The sequence below is a fragment of the Drosophila willistoni genome, assembly GCF_018902025.1.
Source record: "Drosophila willistoni isolate 14030-0811.24 chromosome XL unlocalized genomic scaffold, UCI_dwil_1.1 Seg142, whole genome shotgun sequence".
Classification (NCBI taxonomy): Eukaryota; Metazoa; Arthropoda; class Insecta; order Diptera; family Drosophilidae; genus Drosophila; species Drosophila willistoni.
The window spans coordinates 2,484,778-2,506,281 of record NW_025814053.1 but is presented as its reverse complement, the minus strand read 5'-3'; the positions used below and the strand labels follow the sequence as shown (position 1 = coordinate 2,506,281).

At 35.5% G+C, this 21,504-nt stretch overlaps 1 protein-coding gene across 2 annotated transcripts in view; it reads right to left on the bottom strand.

Annotated features, from left to right (window-relative positions):
* The window catches only part of LOC6652900, a 95,167-nt gene that overhangs the window by 6,686 nt on the left and 66,977 nt on the right, over positions 1-21,504 (bottom strand). For both annotated transcript variants that reach the window (XM_023181294.2, XM_023181295.2), the window contains 11 exons: positions 18,266-18,492; positions 15,376-15,889; positions 15,026-15,049; positions 13,590-13,919; positions 12,544-13,520; positions 11,090-11,299; positions 5,574-5,739; positions 2,339-2,494; positions 802-984; positions 398-610; positions 129-290 (listed from right to left, as the gene is read on the bottom strand). In XM_023181294.2, coding sequence (XP_023037062.1) covers positions 129-290; positions 398-610; positions 802-984; positions 2,339-2,494; positions 5,574-5,739; positions 11,090-11,299; positions 12,544-13,520; positions 13,590-13,919; positions 15,026-15,049; positions 15,376-15,889; positions 18,266-18,492 — 3,162 coding nt within the window. The remainder of the gene's footprint in view (positions 1-128; positions 291-397; positions 611-801; positions 985-2,338; positions 2,495-5,573; positions 5,740-11,089; positions 11,300-12,543; positions 13,521-13,589; positions 13,920-15,025; positions 15,050-15,375; positions 15,890-18,265; positions 18,493-21,504) is intronic.

The following is a 21,504-nucleotide window of genomic DNA, read 5'->3' as shown; positions in this document are numbered from 1 at the left end:
CAGAAATTTAAGAATTCAGGCATCAAAAAAAAGGACTATCCTTGCCCGATCTGAGGATGTGAGCGCATTCCATGCCAAATGAATTTGCTTTTTTATGTTTTGTGTGTTTCGTTTTTGCTTGCACTCACCTCAACATCGCCCCATTGTCGAAAACTCATGCTCGGATCTAGTGTGGTGCTCGGCGAGTCCTGTGGCGTGGCTGCCGTTGTTGTGATGATGGGCGGTTCGCGTACCAACCGGATTTTGGAGAGGCGCGAAGCATCGCCCCGCCTGTCCTTGATGGAGTATGTCTGTGTGCGAGTAGGAAGCGTGGAGGCAGCAGGTGCAAAAATGTGTGACTTGCCGGTGGAGGATGGTGGGGGATGGGAAAGAGTGGTGGCTTTTCGTTTTCGCTTACCTTTTTGAGACCGCCCCGTGGCTTGGCATCCTCCATGCCATGGTGTAACATTAGCTTGCTGCCGGCAACATCATCGGCCAGGCCAGAGGCGGCAGCCATGCCGCCCTGCGACGACGGAAGCTCATTTATCTGATAGTCTTGGGTCGGCTGCAGCAGCCGCTGACGATGCATATTGCTCTTGGCCTCGATGATCAGCTCGGCCGAGTCCTGCAGCTACATGGAGGACATGCTACAAATTATGGACCTTGCATACTCACACCCACGCCCTGCATGCGGCGTTCGGCTCACAAATAAATGCATGTATGTATGTACATATAATTGGTGTATACAAATGCCAGATAAGCCCAACCCGAGCATGCCATTCGTGTTAGCGATATCTACCTGTTCTTTTTGGTGCCACTTACCTTGCGCACATCCTCGGCACTACGCCAGCGATTGCGTACCTCGTAGTAACTATCGTTAGTTGTCGATGAATCCGCCTCGCTACGCGATTCATCGTACATACCATCGCTATAATTTTCGGCCAATGTTTCTTCGCGAAGTTTTTTAACCAATTCACGTTGTTCACGCTCGCGACGTTCATTTCGCTGAGGGAATCAAAATTTCAAAATTAGACTTTCGAGTCAACCTTTGGTGAGCGTTGCTGGGACAAATTAGGGATCAAGGATGGGAATAACTTAGGAATGCGCTATGCCATGCAGCATGAATAGTGGCATAGGCATTGTCTGAATTCCAATTGAGTTTCATAACACATTCAAATGGAAACGAATTTCACTGACACTTGATTTTCATTCTGACACAAATTGCTCTCGTTGGGTTTTAATAAAAAAAATATTATAAAAATTTGAAAATACACGTAACATTTGATTTGTAAGGGTTTGGCCATCAAAGGCATAATTATTTTTGAAAAATTGCAATTCATTTTCGAATCTGGGATCCTTTTAGATCGACGCACTCGATCCATCGATGCAGTATCTTCTTTAACCCTTCTTAAAAATACGTTTTCTCAAGGTCATTCTGATTGAACTCTAACCTAACTTTTTCGATCGCCTAGACAGTTTTCGTCATTTTCGTGTAAAGACTTCACTTACTGTGAAGGGGCACCTCACTCACTTTCTGACTATATATGGCTCTTTTGTCGGGAAAAAGTAGGTTCCTAGTCACGACTCCTATTGATGAGTTGGAGTTGATCCCTTCTTTTATTCAATTTCGGTTCTTTTTAGATTTACATATCTACTCATACACGGCGATAGTCTTGGTTTTTGTTATTATACTTTTTGGAATTCAGATTTTGACTATGTGAAAGAGTCATTTTTGTGTCTTTGTTTAATAATGTAAGAAACTAATCACTTTTTATTCAACGAGTAGTCCTAAAGATGGACTTCTGGTAAAACAAAATCGTCAAAAGCTGAAAAAACTCCGACCAATATTGTTTTTATTCTGACACCATCAGGCGAAGAGTAAATACTCAGCTAAATACTCTGGTTTACAAATTACAAATTATATAAAATTGTAAAACTTTTTATACCTTTTCTTTGGAGTATACTTCAAAAACTCTGTAAAATTAATACAAAAAATTGCCACGTGGGCCTTCTGAATTGACTTTAAGTTTTTGATTCCATAAGGATTGGAAACCCTATGGAGTTTGAGGTAAAAAAGTTTTGATTTCCAATAATTCAAGAATTCTCAAAGTAATCCAAGTCACACAATTCCCTATAAGACTCTAAGCGGATCGAGTTCGGGAAACTACTGATCTAATACTGATCATATAAATAGAATGGACCAAGTGTCTTAATTAAATATAGTTTCCATTTCCATGTATTTTAGTTTAGAAAAAGAAAGTAAATGGAAACAAATGGAAGATAGTTGAAAATAGAGGTAGTAAAAAGGGAGGGCGGGTTTTTGGGTGGGGATATTTTCTTGTTGTTGGCAAAACTCTACCTCTGAACTGAATCCCTCAACCAAAATGGCCACCAATAAATTAAATAGCACATAATTGCCGAATGTCATTAGGGCCACAAAATACAATGCGGCCCAATGACTTGTCTTTTCCATGCCGTTGAACAAGACGACGTTCCAATCCTCTTGTGTGAGTATCTAGAAAATTGTTGTTGTTGTTGTTTTGGAGTTGTTGTTGTTGTTGTTGTTGTTGTTGTTGGTGGTGGTTGTGGTGATGATGATTGGTTGTTGTTGGTTATTATTATTATTATTGTTGTTGTTGTTGTTGTTGTTGTCGTTGGTTGTTGCAGGTGGGCGAGCAGCAAAACGTGGTGGTGCATTATGTTTATACACATATATATATATATATTGGTATATATGCATAAATATACATATTATATACACATATATATATATATAGAGAATTGTAAAAAAGCGGGGAAAAAAAGAACAAAATACCATAAACATATGTGTGTGGTAATATGTATAAATATATATGTAAATATATATATATATGCAGGTATATATATTTTGTACAAGAGAAAATGTAAGTACGAAAACGAAATTTGAATTAAATAAAATGTAGGAAAAAAGGGGAGCATTGTTTTGATTTTTAGAAAAAAGCGGCAAACTTTAATGTGTTAATTTATTAATCATTAATCACTCGTTTTTTTTTTCTCATACTATGGGTGAGGTAGACAGAAAAAGACAGAGAGAGAGAGAGATATAGAGAGAGAGGCAGAGAGAGAGAGAGAGAAAGAGAGAGATAGAGCGTAGGTAAGTAGTATGTATATAACTTTAATTTCTTCTTCTCTTTGTTCGATTAGTTCATCTCGTTTCTTTTCTTTTTTACATTTAACGAAAGCGCACAGATAGATAATTACAAATTTGGGTTAAGCATTTAAGGTGTTAGAATTGAAAAATCCTAAAATCAAACAATCAAACAATGGCAAATTGCAATCAGGCAACAGTTTTTGGTTTTAGTCAACAGAAGTAAAACAGTTAGACAAAAGAAAAAAATCATATTGGAAGCTGCTAACTTGGTCGCACCGAAGTTCCCCAAATACCCTTGCAGTTTTTGATTTTGATAACTTTTCTTTGTCTTTGCCACTGAACAGGATTATCAAAAAGGACATCCCTTGGGTGTCTATATCGATTGCATTAACATCTTAAACGCTTCTCTCGTTGAATCTTGATCGGACCAGATTTTATTGACTATATGAGATCTTGCTACTACTGCAAGGGTATATACTTTATGAATGTGGCAAAATTAAAAAACGCATTAGGTAATAGTTAAAAATTTGAAATTTGCCAAGGCGCAGCCCGTCTAAATATACATATGTATATATGTATATTTCTGAAACAATAATTCGTGGTGTGGCTAAACAAAAAAGGAAATATCAAACAAATCGACAAACGATATTCAAAAAACGAAACTTCAACACAAACTAAAATTCAAAAATCAGAAGTGAAACATAAAAACTTGGAAAATTGAGCAGTAAGCAGCTGGCTCTTTGGCTAAGACAAAGAGCAAAATAGGCAAAAAAGCGCACAAAATTCTTGCAAGGAAATTCAATTTAAAAAATGTTTTTCATATATGTATGTTTATATATAATTTTCTTTCTTTTTTGTACGTGCCAATCAATTGAGTTTTAGTTTTCTTTGCTATGGATTTTAAGAGAAAAGATATCTAAAATATGTTTTCTTATGTTCTCAATTGTATGTGGTGGGTTTTCTGGGTGTGTGTGTGTGTGTGTGTGACTATACATTTTTGGGAAAGTGGTAGTGGTTTGAGGGGTGGGAAGGGGGTGGTTGGTTCGGACTGTGGGGCAATTTTTGCCTAAACGAAATGAAGGAACCAAAATGAAAAAGCAGCAGCATTTGGAACAATCAAATGAAAAACTGTTCAACAAGCCAACGAATCAACAATATTAAAGAATGGCCTAAGATTTTGTATATATATGGTATATATATATATATATATATATATATATATATATTCAGGAACGTAAGCAAAACTGAAGTAGTGAAGGCCGACCAAAAATGTAGCAGGAGGCAAATTCCATGCAACAGAAATGTTGGCTTATGTCATATGTATAATGAGTAAGAGTGAGAGAGAGAGATAGACAGAGATAAAGAGAGATAAAGAGAGAGAGAGAGGGAGAAAGAGAGAGAAAGAAAGAATATATGAGAAGAGGGAAGAGAGAAAGCAAGGGAGAAAGAGCATAAAGAAATATTGAAAATTTAATGAAATCTTATAAAGATAGCGACTAATTAAGGGGAAGGATAGATTGTAAGAGGGAGAGAGAGAGAGAGAGAAGAGCGGACTGAATTCATATCGGACATGACTGTATCTTTGATTTTTTTCATTATTTAGTGTATATACATATGTATACAAGGCAATTGAAATTATGGCCTTAGAATTTTTTCAATATGGCCTAAGTGAATATAACTGAGTGTATATTTGCGTATGTGTATGTGGACCTGTGTATGTGTGTGTCTGTAGGGATTACTATAGCTACTTATAAAAAAAGGAAATGATATAACTCAAATATATATATGTACTTTTATATATACCTCGAAATGGGAGTTAAAATTGAATGTAAAATGAAACAGAAACAAACATTGTAACCAACACAAAAAAAACTGAGCGATAAAACAAACTCAAATTGTTTGCTAAATACAAATGATTTATAAACATTTATATGCCATTTCATATATGTATGTATATTCGGCATAGATCCTAAATTAATTGTAAATGAAATCAAAATGTTGTACTAAAAATCGTTAACGAATTGAGTTATGCGGTGCTGTACACAATTCCGATTCGTAAAACTTTCTACGAAAAAGTTTTGAAAATATCGTGAATCGGTCTATTGAGCATAATCGAAAGATCTATTATATTAAAGTAATTTCAAAAGAAAAACAAAAACGAATTTGTGGCAAAAACAATGTGTGATTACAATTGTAAATTCTATATATATAAGATAATCATGTGTACGAATCGGAACTAAGTATAACTCCGATAATTCTCCTTGGTTTATCTTCATTTTTTTGGTTTGTATGTATGTATATATATTCTTGTTGGTTGGTTTCGGTATACATAGATACATATTGTTTTTTTTTTGTGTGTGTTTAGGGTCTGCGGTGCAAGGGTCAACATATCGGGGCAGGGGTGTGTTTTGGTTTGGTTTGGAATTTTTCTATTCAATTTGTTTGTTTTGTTGGTTGTTCTTACTTGAAATACTGTGACTGTGGCCCACAAAATGTTGTTGAAGTGTTTGCGATCGCACTCACATTGCGGATGACGGCTGATTATTTCGGGACATGTGCACTCACGTTCGAGTCCGGATTCGTCCAAAAATTTACAAAACTTACCGCCAAACAGATACATGCCGAGTATGCTGTAGGTTTATATAGTAGGTAGTATATATATGTATATATATAGATATATATATATATTTGTGGATTCGTGTTTATATATATATATGTATTTATATATGTAATAAATATAGAATTTTTGTTTTGTTGATTTTGTTCATGATATATAAACGGGTAATTGGTAGGTAGAGCTAAAGGCCCTCAATGAATTACTTCATTGTTGTTGTTGTTTTTAGGAATTTATATATATATATAAACTATTTAATATATAGACAGTTTCTGCATGTATGTGTGTGTGTGTGTGTGTGTGTGGATTTGTTTGTGTTTGACCCTATTGACCCTAATACTTAAGTTTTCTGTTGTCTGTTTCTTTGAGGTTATGTACAAATTTTTAAGGAGAACCGGAACTGGAACTGGAACTAGAACTAGTTTGTGGTATACGTATATACATATATATAAATTGAGAGTTGTTTGTTTTTAAATTCATCTATATATGTAGGTATATATTTTGTTTTTGGTTTTTTTTGAAAGTTGAGCAAAAGCAATAAAATTTTAGTCAGGATTTATTTTACAATTTGAGTTGAAGTTTTGAGTTGTTGGGTTTAGGTCCTTCAGTTAACGGTAACTTGAATTGGACAAACGCTAACGAGACTGTACTTTAAGTAAAGTCAAGTAAGTGTTTCTTTGTGTTTATGTTTTATATGTTTGATGTACATAGTTTATAGTCATAGTATAGATATATGTATGTATGTATGTGGGTATATGTATTATGTTATGTATGTATGTATGTATGTATGTATGGTGGGGTTCTTGGGTTCTAGACAACTTAGAAACTAAATTCTATATATTTGTAGATAATAGAGATAAATATATAGTATGGTAAATGGTAAAGGTATACACTTAGAGTAAGTAATTGGAAAACAGTTTCATTGGATAAGAAGATAAAACAAATGGCTTAGAAGATACAAGAATGTGTGTGTGTGAGTGAGAAGATAGAAAATCAAATCATTAACATATAGCGCATTGTCCATAGAAGGAAGGAATCAAAAGAAAGTGTGTCATATAATTGTGTGTGGCAAAGTGTTTAATCGGGCCATGCTCTATAACCATTATCATGCTAGCTCTCATTCATAATGCTTACCTGCATAAACACATATGTACATACATATACATAGATATAAATTTTATCGATCTTATTCTATCTAGATAGATATATATATATTATAGGTATAAAGCTAATCAGCTAGATCTATGTCGAACATGAACATGCCAAAATGCGCGCTGCTTGCTAAACAATTTCGCATGCCATCAAAAATCAAATAGAATCGATAAATCAAAAGATATTGAATCGAAAATCATAAGTTTTTGAAAATTCGTACACTCAGATCAGACAAAAACACACACCACAAATTATAGTGCGAGCGAGAGAGCGAACGAGCGGGCGAGCAGGATTCTCAAGGGAAGATTATATTATAGGATATATAGTGAGTAATATAGAAGAATCGATCAAGCTGGTCTGATCTTCACAATTCACAAATGTTAAAAAGTTAAAAATAAATTTAAAAAAAGTATATAACAAAGAGACAGTTACATAAAGCAAAGGAAATGTATAGATAGGGGAAAAGATAAAAAGAGAGAGAGAGAGACAGACATAGAGAAAAAACGTGTGAGTGAGACATAGATATTGCATATAGAAGTAGATAGAGCGAGACAAAGTCACAGATATATAGCAAGCCTAACACTTGGGTTCCAGAAATCAAATAAACCAAATTAAAAGAGAGAGAAACTAAACAAATTATATAAAAAACAACATGAAACAACAAAATGCTTACATTTTGTTAAGTATTTCGATTTTCATTATTAAGTAACGTTTCAGTTTTGAAATATTGGTTTTTTCGAACAGTTAATATATATAGTAAATCAGGTAGTAGGGTAGTATATTTTCATTTTGGTTTAAGTGGGCATATATTAGTTAAGGTTGAGTATTTATAGATGTTAATATATATATATATATATATGTGTGTGTATGTGCATATATATATGTATATATTTGTTAGGTATGTAATATATATATATATATATAGATAAAGGTATTTAGTTATATGCTTGGGTCTACCTGAAACACTGTGACGAGCGCCCAAAGAAGGCTGTCGAAATTCTTACGATCGCAAATCATCTCTCCATTAACTTTCTCGCAGAATTTACATCCGAACAGATTCATGCCGAGTATACTAAAGTGATTGGTTTGGTTTATGGTATATATAAATATATATATATGTATATATATTTGTTCGATAATTTATATATATTCTTAAATATTTTTGGTGTGTTTTTTTTTTTTTGATATATTTTTTAAAATTTTCTTTTGGAAGGGTTTGGTATTTTTTTTGTTTTGTGGTGTTTAGCATACAGTTTTTTTTTTTTTTGTTATGTTTTTATTTATTTATTAATTATTTATTTTTAGTATTTTTTTTGTTTTTTGGTTTTAGTATTAAGTAATTAGATAAGGTTATATGTAGAATGTGTGTGTGAAAAGAGAGAGAGAGAAATAGAGAGAGAGAGAGAGAGAGAGAGAAATACAAAATATATATATAAAAAGAGAGAGAAAGAGAGAGAGAGAGAGAGCAGAAAGCCAGTGTGAAAAAGGAGTGATTGAGTGTTTAACTGAAAGAAAAGAAAAGAGGAGCAAAGCTTTCTAGTGTTGGACAAGACCAGGGAACGAGTTTGTTCGTTTTCCAACATTTTTGTTCCATCAAATAAATTTGTTTCGTTTTGCTCTTTTCCTCAATTCAATTGAAACTATGCATAAATTAAGAATCGAAACGAAATGGAAAAGTAAACGAACGAATAAATTAATGCATTGTTCGATTGGCAATGAATATTCATAGTTCGTTCGTTCGATAGTTGGTTCTAATGGGTTGCTCCTAGTTTGTAAAGGATCCCACGATAAGAATAAAGTTTCGCACAGACTCAGAAGCTCCGCTTCATTGAGAGGACAACTCTCAATGGCGCTCACCCATTCTAAGGACGAATCAGACAAAACAAAGGAAATCAAAGAAGATGCTAAAGAAGCGTAGGTTTCTTAGTGATGTGTAGAATATTGTTGTTATGCCATTTGTATAATTTAATTATATATTTCTTTTATTTTTTTAAAGAGGACTTTGAGTGCTGGTTTTAAATTTTAATTTTACTTTGAATTGGTATTTCTTTTTTCTTTTTTTTGTTTGTTTACTTGTTTTCGTACGTTGGACTCTTATGTCGTCGCTAGTTTGGGTTTAATCGGTTGTATGGTGATTGTTGATTTATTTAGCTAATTGTCATTTGGTTGGCGATACTAACTACACAACTAGGCTAACTAGGTTTTGTTTTAGTAGTTCTTTTGATTGTTTGATTAATCAAATATTTAAATAGATATATGTACGAGTAAATAATATATAAATATATATGTTTGTATATATAGATATGTATTGTAACGGCAGCGTACTACATTTGTGTGGGAGTGTATTTTTGGTGTGTGTGTGTGGCAAATTGTGTGTCAAAAGCTTCAATAGCTTTAAACAGTGTCTGTGTGTGTGTGTGTGTGTGTGTTTGTGTGAGTGTGTGTTTGTGTGAGTCTGTGGGACAAAACAAAAAAACTTTTGAGCTGAGCTTCAAGTGTGGGGAGCAGTGTGAGTAGTGTTGGCAAACGCTAAAAAAAAGCTAAGACACATATTTTATAATTTAATTTAATACTGAATATTGAATGAAGCTTTTGGTCTAACTAACTAAGTATTGTAACTGTTGTTCTTGTTGTCTGTGTGAAAGTGGGAATAAAACTAAATGAAAACAAGTGGAAAACAAATTAGAAAATTTTATATATATTTTTTTAATTAGTTTATTTTTTTTCTTTTCGTTAGTGTTTAATAAGCTCATGATGAGTAAAGAATATTGACAGAGAGAGAGAGAGAGAAAGAAATCGAGAGAGATAGAGAGAGAGATATAGAAAAAAATATATTTTTCAAATCTTTAAATGAAATATCACTGATGATATTTTTAAAAATCGATAATATCGATAGATACTTGTTTTTTGTTTTCGTTTGATATGGTGAGGGAGAGCGAGCAAGCGAGCGAACGAGCGAGTGAGTCAAAGTGTACGACAACAGAAACAGAGAGAGAGAGAGAGGAATAGAGGTATATATGTAATGTATTTAGAGTAAAGAGATCGCAGATCTGATACAATTCGATTGGTAAAAACTAACTACTATTTTCCTTATTATTTTAAAACAGAACAAGGTACAGATAGAGAGAGAAAGAGAGTGGAGTGAGTTGAAAGAGAGAGAGAGAGAGATATAGAAAGAGAGAAAGACAAGAGCAAGAGAGCGGAAACGGGTACGAGACATTTACGCAAATCTTTACTCAAATATTTACTCAAGGTGGTACGCAGAAGTACAGTTGTGTGTGTTTTTAAAATAGCGTAATAAATGAGAGTACAGTTATAACCAGAGCACAATTTTGGTGGGAGAGGAAAAGGGACGCCAAGAAATACATGGGAGCGTGGTGAGTGTGGCAAAGTGATGTGAGATGTATTTATGAGCGAATAGTGTTGGTAAATGTATGAAGAAAGACAAGTAGTATAAAAATAGTAGGTAGAGAGCGACAGTTTAGTTAAAATTAGATGTGAGTGTATCCTTGTGTTTATGAGATATTTTTTTGATTGATATAGCAGAGAGAAAGAGAGTGAGAGAGAGAGCGAGAGAGACAGGGAAAGCGAGGATAAAGAGAAGACGCGTCTGTTTTGTGAGAGTGTTGGGGGACAGAGGGCAAATTCGATTGCCTCTATACAGCTCTATGCGAATCCATATATGTATATGGTTTCTATTTACATATGCATATAGTATGTATGTATGTATATAACTGACTTCCGTAATTGGGTTGTTCTAGAGAAAACTCAACTTATTTGTGGTTAGTTTACTTAGTTTGGGGTGAGAACATGGGACTATGTGGTTTTTTTTAGTAGTGGGTAGTAATTACTAGTACTTAGTAGAATGAACGCGTTCACCGTTAAATGTTTGTGATAAACATATACAATTTGTGGTCTGCAATCATCCTCGTTAGGTGGCTTTTGGTTTTTTTCTTTTTTTTTTTGTTGTTTGTTTTCTTTTTGATAATTAATTTTTGATATATCATTATATCTTCGGCTTGGTCATCTTCTTTTGTGAGTAACTGTTACTGTGTTGTGTTAGTGTGTGTGTGTGTATATATTTGTTATTTGTGTGTTGTACTGATTGTGTTTGTATTTTCTGTTTTTTGTTTTTTTTTTATATGTATTTTCTTTTTTTGGTTTTTTTCTTTTCTACATTTAGATTTCTGAGCTTTGGGCCAATTTGAACTCACCTGAATATGAATATAAAGAGCACCAGCAGGGAAAAGAAGACGGCCACATTGTCCATGGTGCGCAGCATGACAAATAATTGCCTTCTCAGATTGGGCATGAAACGGACTAGTTTCAGTATGCGTAATAGGCGGAAGGTACGTAAAACGGATAAGCCGGAACCGCCGCCTCCAGTGCCATTGCCAACAAATTGTTGGCATATTTCAATGGCGCTGCAACAAAGTAGAGAGAGAGAGAGAGAGCGAAGCGTGACAAAAAAAGGACAAAGAATTTCAGGAGTTGGATTCATTAAATTACACGATCAGAATGTCCTTATAAAAGTTTTAGCTTTAAATACATACAAACTGTTCTTAAAAGGTCCTTCGAATGGCATTTTCCACTTAACACTTAACAAACAAACATGTATACATACATTTACCTTGTTTTGACTTGTCTAGACTTTTAAATTTCTGGTTTGACCTTTCTGGAATATAATTCAATCAAAGTAGTCCTGGCTTTTGGATTTTTTCTAGGTGCTATCATAACTGGCATAAGCATTCTCAGTATTAACATTCCTACTCGTGTACTCGTATCGTTAGCTCAGCTTACAAAATTAACTAAAAAACAAACATTTTTCCACAAAAAATATTATCCAATTTGGTTTACATATATATACAAAAAAAAAAAAACAAAAAAAAATTCTGACTTTCTTTATACCTTTTTCGATTGTTTTGTAGGCGGAAAACAATGGCGAATCTATTTTGGGCCGGCTATCGCTTTCTATGCAGTGTCTTTACGCGCCGCAGGGGAATTCTGATCAAACAAGCGACTCGGCGTCCACGCAGCGCACACGTACACTTCAGCCCCAGCACAAAAGGTCCTGCTTCTGTTCGAGCCAAAATGGCGAACGCAAGGAAACAGGCTCTACGCGAAAGAGGTATAATCAGCCTTGAGGATCGCCAGAATATGAGTATAAGCGAGTTGGTGGAGTCAGTCAAGGCTTCCAATGCCTGGGATGCAAAAAAACGTGAGCGCAGCGAACCGACCGTGCGGCCAATACCTGATGATCAACCTATGCCCCAATGTTTGACATTGGAAGAATCTCAAGACCCAAAGATGCCGAAACTGAGGACCAAACGAAGTGCTCTTTCAATGGGATCTTTTGGTTTGCCAGAAGATGGTGATGAATCTGATAGTTCATCTAGTTCCGATTCAGATTCAGATTCTCTTGATACTTCGGTTAATCCTGCTAATTTGGTTAATTCCATACCGCCAGTTGGTGCAGATTCTCCGGGAACTTCTTCTACTTTGGCTAATGCGGTTATGCCTTCTAACCCTGAGCAATCTCAGCTATAGATAATTTTACAGTTTTATCAGATTGAAGATCAACAAGTTTTGCTCTATGCCTATGTAACTTTCTGAATTTCTGTGCTAGTTAAATAAATTGAGTTAATTGTGAAGCAATGTAACCACCTACCTGAGTATGACAATTATGCCATCAAACACATTGAAGCCATTGGCAATATACCGGAACGGTCCTTCGGCTACCACCTTGAGTAGCATTTCGACGGCAAAGATGCCGGAAAAGACAACATTGCTGGTCTCCACAATTGCTGTAAGCTCGGCTGGTTGATCGTGATACTCTATGCCCATGGACAGGGTGTTGATCAATATGGCGAGCAGTATGCCCTGCTGGAAGTACTTGTGTTCGACCAATCGTCGGATGTAGCGCCTTATCCAGCTGCAGACTCGCGATAAGCAACGATAGACAGCAATTAGACACCGCATGGCCGGTGATCTCTGACGCTGGCGCTCGTCGAGAGGGGAGAGAGCATTCTGATAGAGATCGTAGCAGCAGGCATAGTCTTCCATATAGTTGCCCGTGATGGGGGCAACAGCCGAGGTGGCAGCCGATGCATGACCACCACCACCGCCACCTCCTCCACGGGAGCGATGATGACTCTGCCCCTGACCGTGTCCATTGTTATTATTGCGACTTTGGCTATTGTTATTATTGTTGTGGTGATGATGATGGTCTTTGCTGCGACGATTCGCCGTATTTGTAGTGTTAGTGGTGCTGGTGGCGTGGTGGGTTGCAACATCAGCCACAACTGCAACTTGCGGCGTTTCGTTGGATGAAACGACTGCTGCTGCTGCTGCTGCCGCTGCTGCCGTTGTCGTTGTTGCATCTGTCGTTGTGGCAGTGACAATGGGGGGTGGCATGGGGGAGGCTGCTTGCTCCACTTGCTGCTTGAGAGCCTCCGCGGTGTGTGGATCACAGCGGGCAAGCGATGTGTAGAACGACTCCAGGGTACTCTGACCCGTTGGCAAGGCTGCCGAGAAGGCCACAGAAAATGCTAAAAGCTCTTGACAAGTCATGGCATCGTGTATACCCAGTTCGGAGCAATCTGTATAGGCATTGGCAATGGTGCCAATGGATTGCGGTAGGTTTACCTACAAAAAAAAAACCCCAAAAAAATTAAGTATACGCCACCAAACTATTAAGTATACGATGAAAACTACCTGCCAGATGCTGCCATCGCCCGCTTGTGTCATTTTTTCCGTGGAAAATATATTGTGACTGTTTTTATCAATTGATCCGACACTGGCAGAGCTTCCGCCGCCGGCACCGCCGCCTCCATTAAGATTCGTACTGGCGCCCACTGATAATGTGGATGTGGCTCCTGCTGCCGGCATCACTCCAGCTGCTGTTGAGCCAGCCGATGAACCACTTGGCCCATCATTGCTCAATGCTGGCGGTGTGTGAAGTAAAACATATTCATTGAACATCACCGACGGACGACGACTGGCCGATGTGGGTGGACTGAGAAAGCCTGAGGTGCAGGGATGACTCTGTGCATATGGATTGATTGGTCTTTTGTTAGTCTTTTGTATTTATACATCATATTAAGCAATATACATAAATCGATTGACTATTTGACTTCAGTCTTGTGTTTTTTGTTTGTGGTTGATTCTTTTTCTTAGTTTTTTAGACTTTTCTCGATTCAAAATGTTATACAAATATTACAGATATATGTACATAAATTAGGTTAGCCAATCAATAATTTTAATATTAAATTCTATATATATATTATTATTATTGACCAACTTTCAAGATTTAAATAAAGCCATTCGATATACGAATGGCTCTCTCATTGATCGTTTTGTTCTTTAGACCTGATTAATTACTTAACTATTGTCACTAAGACATAGTCAATAGTCAAGAGGACTACGGTCAACTTTTCAAATAATACTAAAAGTGAAATCCTTTGTATGCTTAATGATTCAAACAGATCAGTTCTTGTTTCCGGATCCAAATTCAGACCGTTTGCTTAAAGTTTTGGAATTTGATTTTCGCATTTCCTAATTACATATGTAAGTAGAAGTATGTACATATATTTACTTTTAAAAGGATTTTAAATTAATTTCATATTAATTTAGCATTTCGGTTTGTTCGGAATCGAGAACGAGTCGATTTTATTCACTTTTGTAAGCAATGTTTTTTTCACCAGACTTTCATATTATTATTAATTAAAGCATAACTGTATATAATAATAGGGAGATAAGAGTAGTTAATTTCGTGTTTGTGATTAAACTATAGTCCAGATAATTTTGTGATCTAAACTGAAACATATCGTTAAAATTGCGTATAAAAAACACCTTGTAGGGCAAATGAGAATGACTAAAAATACTGATAAAAACCGATACTGATATCGATTCTAAAAGCTATAGATATTTTGTTAAATTTCTGATTATATTATTATTTTTTAGTTTGCCTCATTCTTAACATATGGTTTTCATTCTTATTTTTGTAATTAATACAGTATTTAGTAGTATAGTATAGTAGTATAGTAGTCAGTTTTGCTTTTGTTTTTATCTGTTGTCACTATAAACATTGTATATGTGGATAGGTATATGTATGATTATAGAGTTTTCATTTTTATAACATTTTCCAGTACCTTGCCCAAATTTCCCAACTGCAGCTACAAGAAAAGTACATACATTTTTATTTAGATTATTAGGAATTAACAATTGGAGAAATACGATAGATTAGTTTAAGTTAGTTAGTTTTGCCTGACAGTATGGAGCAAAATACACATTGTGTATGTTTTAGTGGGGCTTTACTGTTTCGAATTGGTTCGGATAATGTTGTTGTTCGTTTTGTTTGGGCTTCATTTTTGAATCGAATTTGCTAGTTTAGTTGGCCTTGTATCTAATTGTAAGTATATTGTATCTAATCCTACTATTTACATATGTAAGTATGTATGCATGTTTTGGATAAGTAATATTGTTCTGCATATGAACTCACCATCAGTTGCTCCGAATCGATCACCTGTTGGGGGAATTTCAATAGAATTGTCTTCTGTTCGGCAGCACTGCCCTCCGGTTTCAATTGCTGCAGATTGTGACTGTGATAGGACTTCTTTAGCGAGGATTGACGTGGCCCCAGGCCAGAGCCTTCGCCGCCCATTGATTGCTCTGTATTTTCGGATGAGGAATGCTGCTGCTGTTGGCCTTGCATGGGGCCCATCGTTACACTTGCCGCACTGCCATTGATCCCATTGACCAGGGCTACTGTGGTGCAGCTGGGCGCATTGTTGCCATTGCTGGTGCTGCCGTTGCCGTTGCTATTGTTATTATTGTTATTGTTATTGTTGGAATTCAGGGGCACCATAACAGTTATCATCTGATCCTGTATGCTGGACGGCTTACGCGCACTGTACTTAGGGCACTTTGGATGATGGCATTTGATGCGTGATGGCGAAAAGGTCAGATTATCGGCATTGGGCAAAAGTCCCTCTTTGCGCTGTTGCCGCTGATATCTGTGGATGGGTTTTGTTTTGGTGGTGGTGGAGCGGGTGGTGGGCAGAAATAACATTTTCATTAGTGAATCTAGTTTCATTGAATCGCCGCTCATATCTATGTATCTATCTATCTGTCTGTCTCTTTTTCACACACACACACATTTATGTCTGATTGACAACATCGTGTTCTTTGTTTTGAGAAATGTTAGGCGGAGGAATATATTATATTGGGCAGGGATGCGGGACTAGTGCATATGTATATGTCTATCTTTTTATGTATCTATATGTATTGTGCATGTATATGTCTATGTGTGTGTGTGTGTGTGTGTGTGTGTGTGTGACTGTGCTTAACAATTAGACAACAATTACATAATTCAATCAAATGAACAACGCAAATTACCAAGTTGAAACAACAACAATACAACACAAATCATTGCAAAATGATTCAAATTAACAGAAATACATGGGGAGGTAGAACTATCTATCCACTATCATATTTGCATAATACATTCGTTGGGATATAGTCTATGTAAATTGTATATGTATACATGTATGTTTTTATACATCTTGCCCATCGAAAATGGAGAAGAGTGTAGGACTCGAAATCAAGTGACTGAGTCTAATTAACCCTTAGACAAATTGGATATCTGATAAGTTCGTCTTCCTTAAGTTCTAATTGCTTTTTCAATTGCTAACACATAAGCAATTTGTTCAGAAAGTTGTTTCCTCTGCTTCTAGCATGCCCATCGCTTCTCTTGGCATTAGTCATTTGCATTTGCCTACTCATTTTTCTCTAATTTGTCCCAGTCTATGCACAGACATGCTCTGGGAGCGAACCACTACTAACTAACTACACTAAACTTTTGCTAATCTATGGTTATGTACTAACAATTTGTTTTGTTTTTCTTTTTTCGTCTTCTCTTTCAGATGCACAGTTCAAATAATTGAAAAACTATACAAAATAAACATGGGAAAAGGAAAAAACAGAAACCTATGAAAAATGCAAAACCCAAAAGTTGACAACTGTAAGCGAAATGAAAACTAAAACTAAAAACAAAACGAAACAAAATGAAATATACAAATTTTGAAAAATGGGGCAAAAAGAAATGTATGTATGTATGTATGTATGTATGTATGTATGTGACGTACGTGACCAGCGTCAAATGCATGCTAAATGAATTTTTAATAAATCAAAAGCGAAACAAATGAAAGAAGCAAAAAAGCACAAGAAAAGCAAAAAAAAAACAAAAAAAAAAAAAACAACCAAATACATGTGTATATTGGAAAACAAATAAATGGAGAAACTACCAACAGACGGAAACTCAAGTATCATAAATAAAATGCAGCGAAATCAAATGTGAATGAGTTTAGACTGGGCAAGACTGAGGGGTAAAAGTGGTAAGAGAAACCGAGAGAGAGAGAGGGACAGAGAGATGGATTGTTATGTGGGTTGAGCGTTTAAGCAACTCAAATGACGATTGTTGCAAAAAAGTGTTGTCTACTTTTTGGGGAGAATGGCGTCGAAAAGCATGATATTTGTGCACACACACACACACATCTTCTGGCTCTCTCTCTTCGCCCTCTCTCTTTCACTCTCTCTCTCTCTCATACATACACTCATAATGTTGGAATGCATTGATATTGAAATTCGATAACAAATATTTCAGCATGTTAGATTTGATCGATTACTTTTTAATCATTTCCGGTATAAGTAACTATATTTTGTACATAATTTGTTTATACAAATATGTTACTAAGAAATTATCAATGTCGCTTATTTGTAACAATTATAATTATAACCATTTAAATGAGTTATTCTTGAACTTTTTATATGCAACTTTCTTTCTATTGAAACTTTAAGATTTCCTAAGCAACCTTAAAGGCTTTGGAAATGGTCATACAAAAATTTGGAAATCATTCACTGAAGAACAAAACATTTCTAAAGACTTCTACGTGGGCACCTGTCCCGATTGTTTCTGGTGAAATATCTATGAGACAATTGATTTTCTATAATCGGTACGATATTTTTGCATTACCAACATTTAGTTATGTATGTATTTACATATGGGGACATTTGTATTACGTAAAATTTAAAATAGTTTTCTTTTAGCCAAAAGTATTTATATATTGAACTCCCAGCTCGTGTCTTTTTGGTTTAGGCCACTTTCAACGTTTCGATTATGACAAAAAACTCTCTAAAGCCTCCTTAAGTGAGACTGATTAACAGTTGTAAATGTTGGCTAGTTTGTTGATTGATTGGTTAGTTGATTGTGGTGGTAGTAGTTGGTTGGTTGGTTGGTGGATTATACTTAAAATCAAACAAGAACTATGAAACGTAAAACATAATTGAATGAAATCATAAGGGTACAAGCAGCATACTTATATAATCTGTACTTCTTTAACATTCGTCTTTTGAAGCGTCGCCAGAGATGGGCTATGTATTTGACGATTTCCGCATAGCATGTCGCCGGCTCTGAATTATTTGTACTGCTGGCCAATGTTGAGGTCGATGTATATCTGGCCCGTTCCTGTCTCATTCGCTCCATTTCACGTTTCTTTGTCTCGGAGAATTGGGTGGCGATGACCACAAGGCACAAGTTGATCATGAAAAACGAGCCAATCTGTTGAAAAAGAAACAAGAAAACAGCAAGTACGATTACCAAAGTGAACCAAAATTAATTGTCAAAACAATTCAACAATTTGATCTTTTTATTGAACAGCAATTTGATTACCAAAAAGCAAACACCTAAAATCCTTACTTGATTTGAACCCTTTGAAAAATTTCTAGGTCTAGTTAAACAACAAAATGCGAAATGAATACTACAAATTTAAATTTTAGCCCCAGAATAAAATTTGAAGCCAATTCAAAGTTTGAACTTTGGAGGCGTTTTTTTTTGGTTTTTTCAACTTCAACAAAATATTTGTGTTTGGTTTTAGTTTTCAATAAAATTTACTAAAATTTCTTTTAAAACAAGGTTACTTTTATGCGTCAATCTCGCATCTTTAATTTAGGAGCTACTAGGCTAGAACATATTTGTTTAACATTAAATATCGTGTTCATCTCAAATCAGAATCAGATAATATAATACAACTGTTCTCTTGTCACAAACAACTAACCTAGCATATGACTAAAATTACAATCAGCCACACATGTTGTGGAAAAACATTTGTAATTCTAAACTAACCCAAAAGATCACAACGGCAGTATGTCACGTGTCATTTTTTAACCCCCGAATACGTCGGTTTGAGTCGTACTAGAATAAGATCTTCTAAGAACAATTGTTACCTCCTAGAGCCTAGGATTCCCTATATAAACTCCGTACTTTTGTAAATAAAATTCAACAAATAAATATTGGGTTATTTTCCTTCTTCTTGGAATACCTATTCATAGTAATAAAGTTTTTTATTTTCGTAGAGGTATTGACGAAATCTTTTAACAAGATCTTTGATTTACTTTTATTTTTCAAGTATACATAGTTATGAATCATAAAGTTTTGTTAATTGAAGGAAAGTCAAAAGACGCAAAGTACAAACAAAAATGATAATTTTAATTTTTGTGAAATTTGAAATACAGTTTTTCTTACTCTACGAATTTCAGACATTCGAGTTTTCGATTTTCGTGGAATTTAACTCTGCTTTTATATACCCCCGTCATATGCGTCTGTGTGAATTATTCACGAGGGTGGCCCGATAAGTACTTAACCTCACCGCCCAGTGGCGTCACTATGGCAAGAAAAGTTTATTATCGTGTGGAACCATCTTATAGACGAGAAAGCTCAAAATTTCAGACGAATCGAATTTGTGGTTTTATTTTGACTCCGTGTGCGAGTGAGCGTGTCCACGCATTTCAAAATAGAAAAAGAGCAATATCGGTCGGTGATTCGATTCTCGTATTCTCGTATATATCGAAGAATTATTGTATATTTTGTTTATAAATCGGGTTAGAAATCCTAGCTGTTGTGATGCACGGGACGCCATTTAAAAATGAAGTAAGTAAGTCGTCTCGCCGACTTTTTTGTTTTATTTTGTTTTTCTTAAAAAGTATGGCAGATAGAGACATCAAATTTGGGTTATATACTCGTTTAGTTAGCGCGCAGAAAATAATTGTTCCAACTTTTCGCCACGCCCCCTTCCGCCCCCGGAATTTACATAACTATGATTTGCTTAAAAATTATGAAAGCTACCGACATTAAATTTGTTATGTAAGCTAGCTTAATAGACGCGCAGATATTGACTATTTAAAAATTTTTCCACGCCCATTTCCGCCCCTGCAAATTAAACAAAACTGATTTTCTCGAAAACTAACAAAGCTAAAGTCACCAAATTTAGTATGTATATTGGCTTAGTATGCGCGCAGAATACATATATTTTAATATGTTGCCGCGCCCACTTCCGCCTCCATAATTTAGAAAAAACCGATTGGCTCTAGCAATTTTTTGACCATCGCGATCAAATTTGGCAGACTAATAAATCTTATCTATTTCTATCAAACTACCAAATTTGATTGAAATCGGACTAGAAACATACAAAATATACGTATGAACGTATTTTGCTACGCGATCCATAAGGGCAGAATTGGCCGTTGGCTAGTGGCGGCGCTAGAGTGCTCGTGTGTTTGTAGAGTGAGCGAGATAGCATATGGTATGAGCATAATAAAACAATTTAGTAGACATACATTTGGTTTTCGAAATTTTAAATATGTTTTACCTGGTGTATGGTATACCCAAGTCGGCGAGACGACTTACTTACTTCATTTAAGTTGAGGCGAGATTTTCGAGTCTGTCTCGCACTTTCTTAAAATTTTTCGCAGAACTCAATTTAAAGTTTTGTTGTGTCTAAACAAATTGTCCCGCCCTAGTTTATAGACATCGGTGTAGCTGATTGGGTGAATTAATGCTATATATTTTTAAAAAGTTTTCTTCTCTTCTAATTACATAATAATAATGGCAAAAGATATATAAACATGATCAATATTCCATTTGCATTCGAAATCGACCAAAGACAAATTTGCTCAACTTTAAATTAAAAAATTCATAGAGTTACTTATTTTGCAACAAAACAAAGAAGAATGTTTCTAATTTCGTAACTCATACACACACACACACATAAAACATAAATATGCAATTTCCTAGCATACAAACCTATGATGGGCTATAGAGAGGGACAGAGAATGGAAGAGAGAGAAGGAGAGTGTGTGAAAGGAGATGAAAAAGTCTGGCACAGACTGAAAACTATTTGCATAGGAAAAGTTGTTGCTCTTGCTAGAGTGAAATCATTTTGCACATGAAATGAACAGCAAAATAAGTACAGACAGACAGAAAGAGTGAAAGAGAGAGAGAGAGAGAGAGAGAAAGACCTAGTGAAAACTTCAAACATAAATAATGAAATATTCTGTGTGTGTCTGTATGTGTGTGAGTGAGTGAGTGTGTGTGCACTTAAAGGCTTTTAATTAGTCCAAGGACACCTGACTACGAGTTGGCATATGACAACAGACTGGATGAGACTAGCAATGGCTAAAAAGTCGACTGTAGACAACTCTGGGTCATCGTCTCCATCATTGGTCTATACAATTTGAGTAACCCAAATTCTGTATACCCTGCACGTGATGAGTGGAAAAGGGGCTTATACAGTTA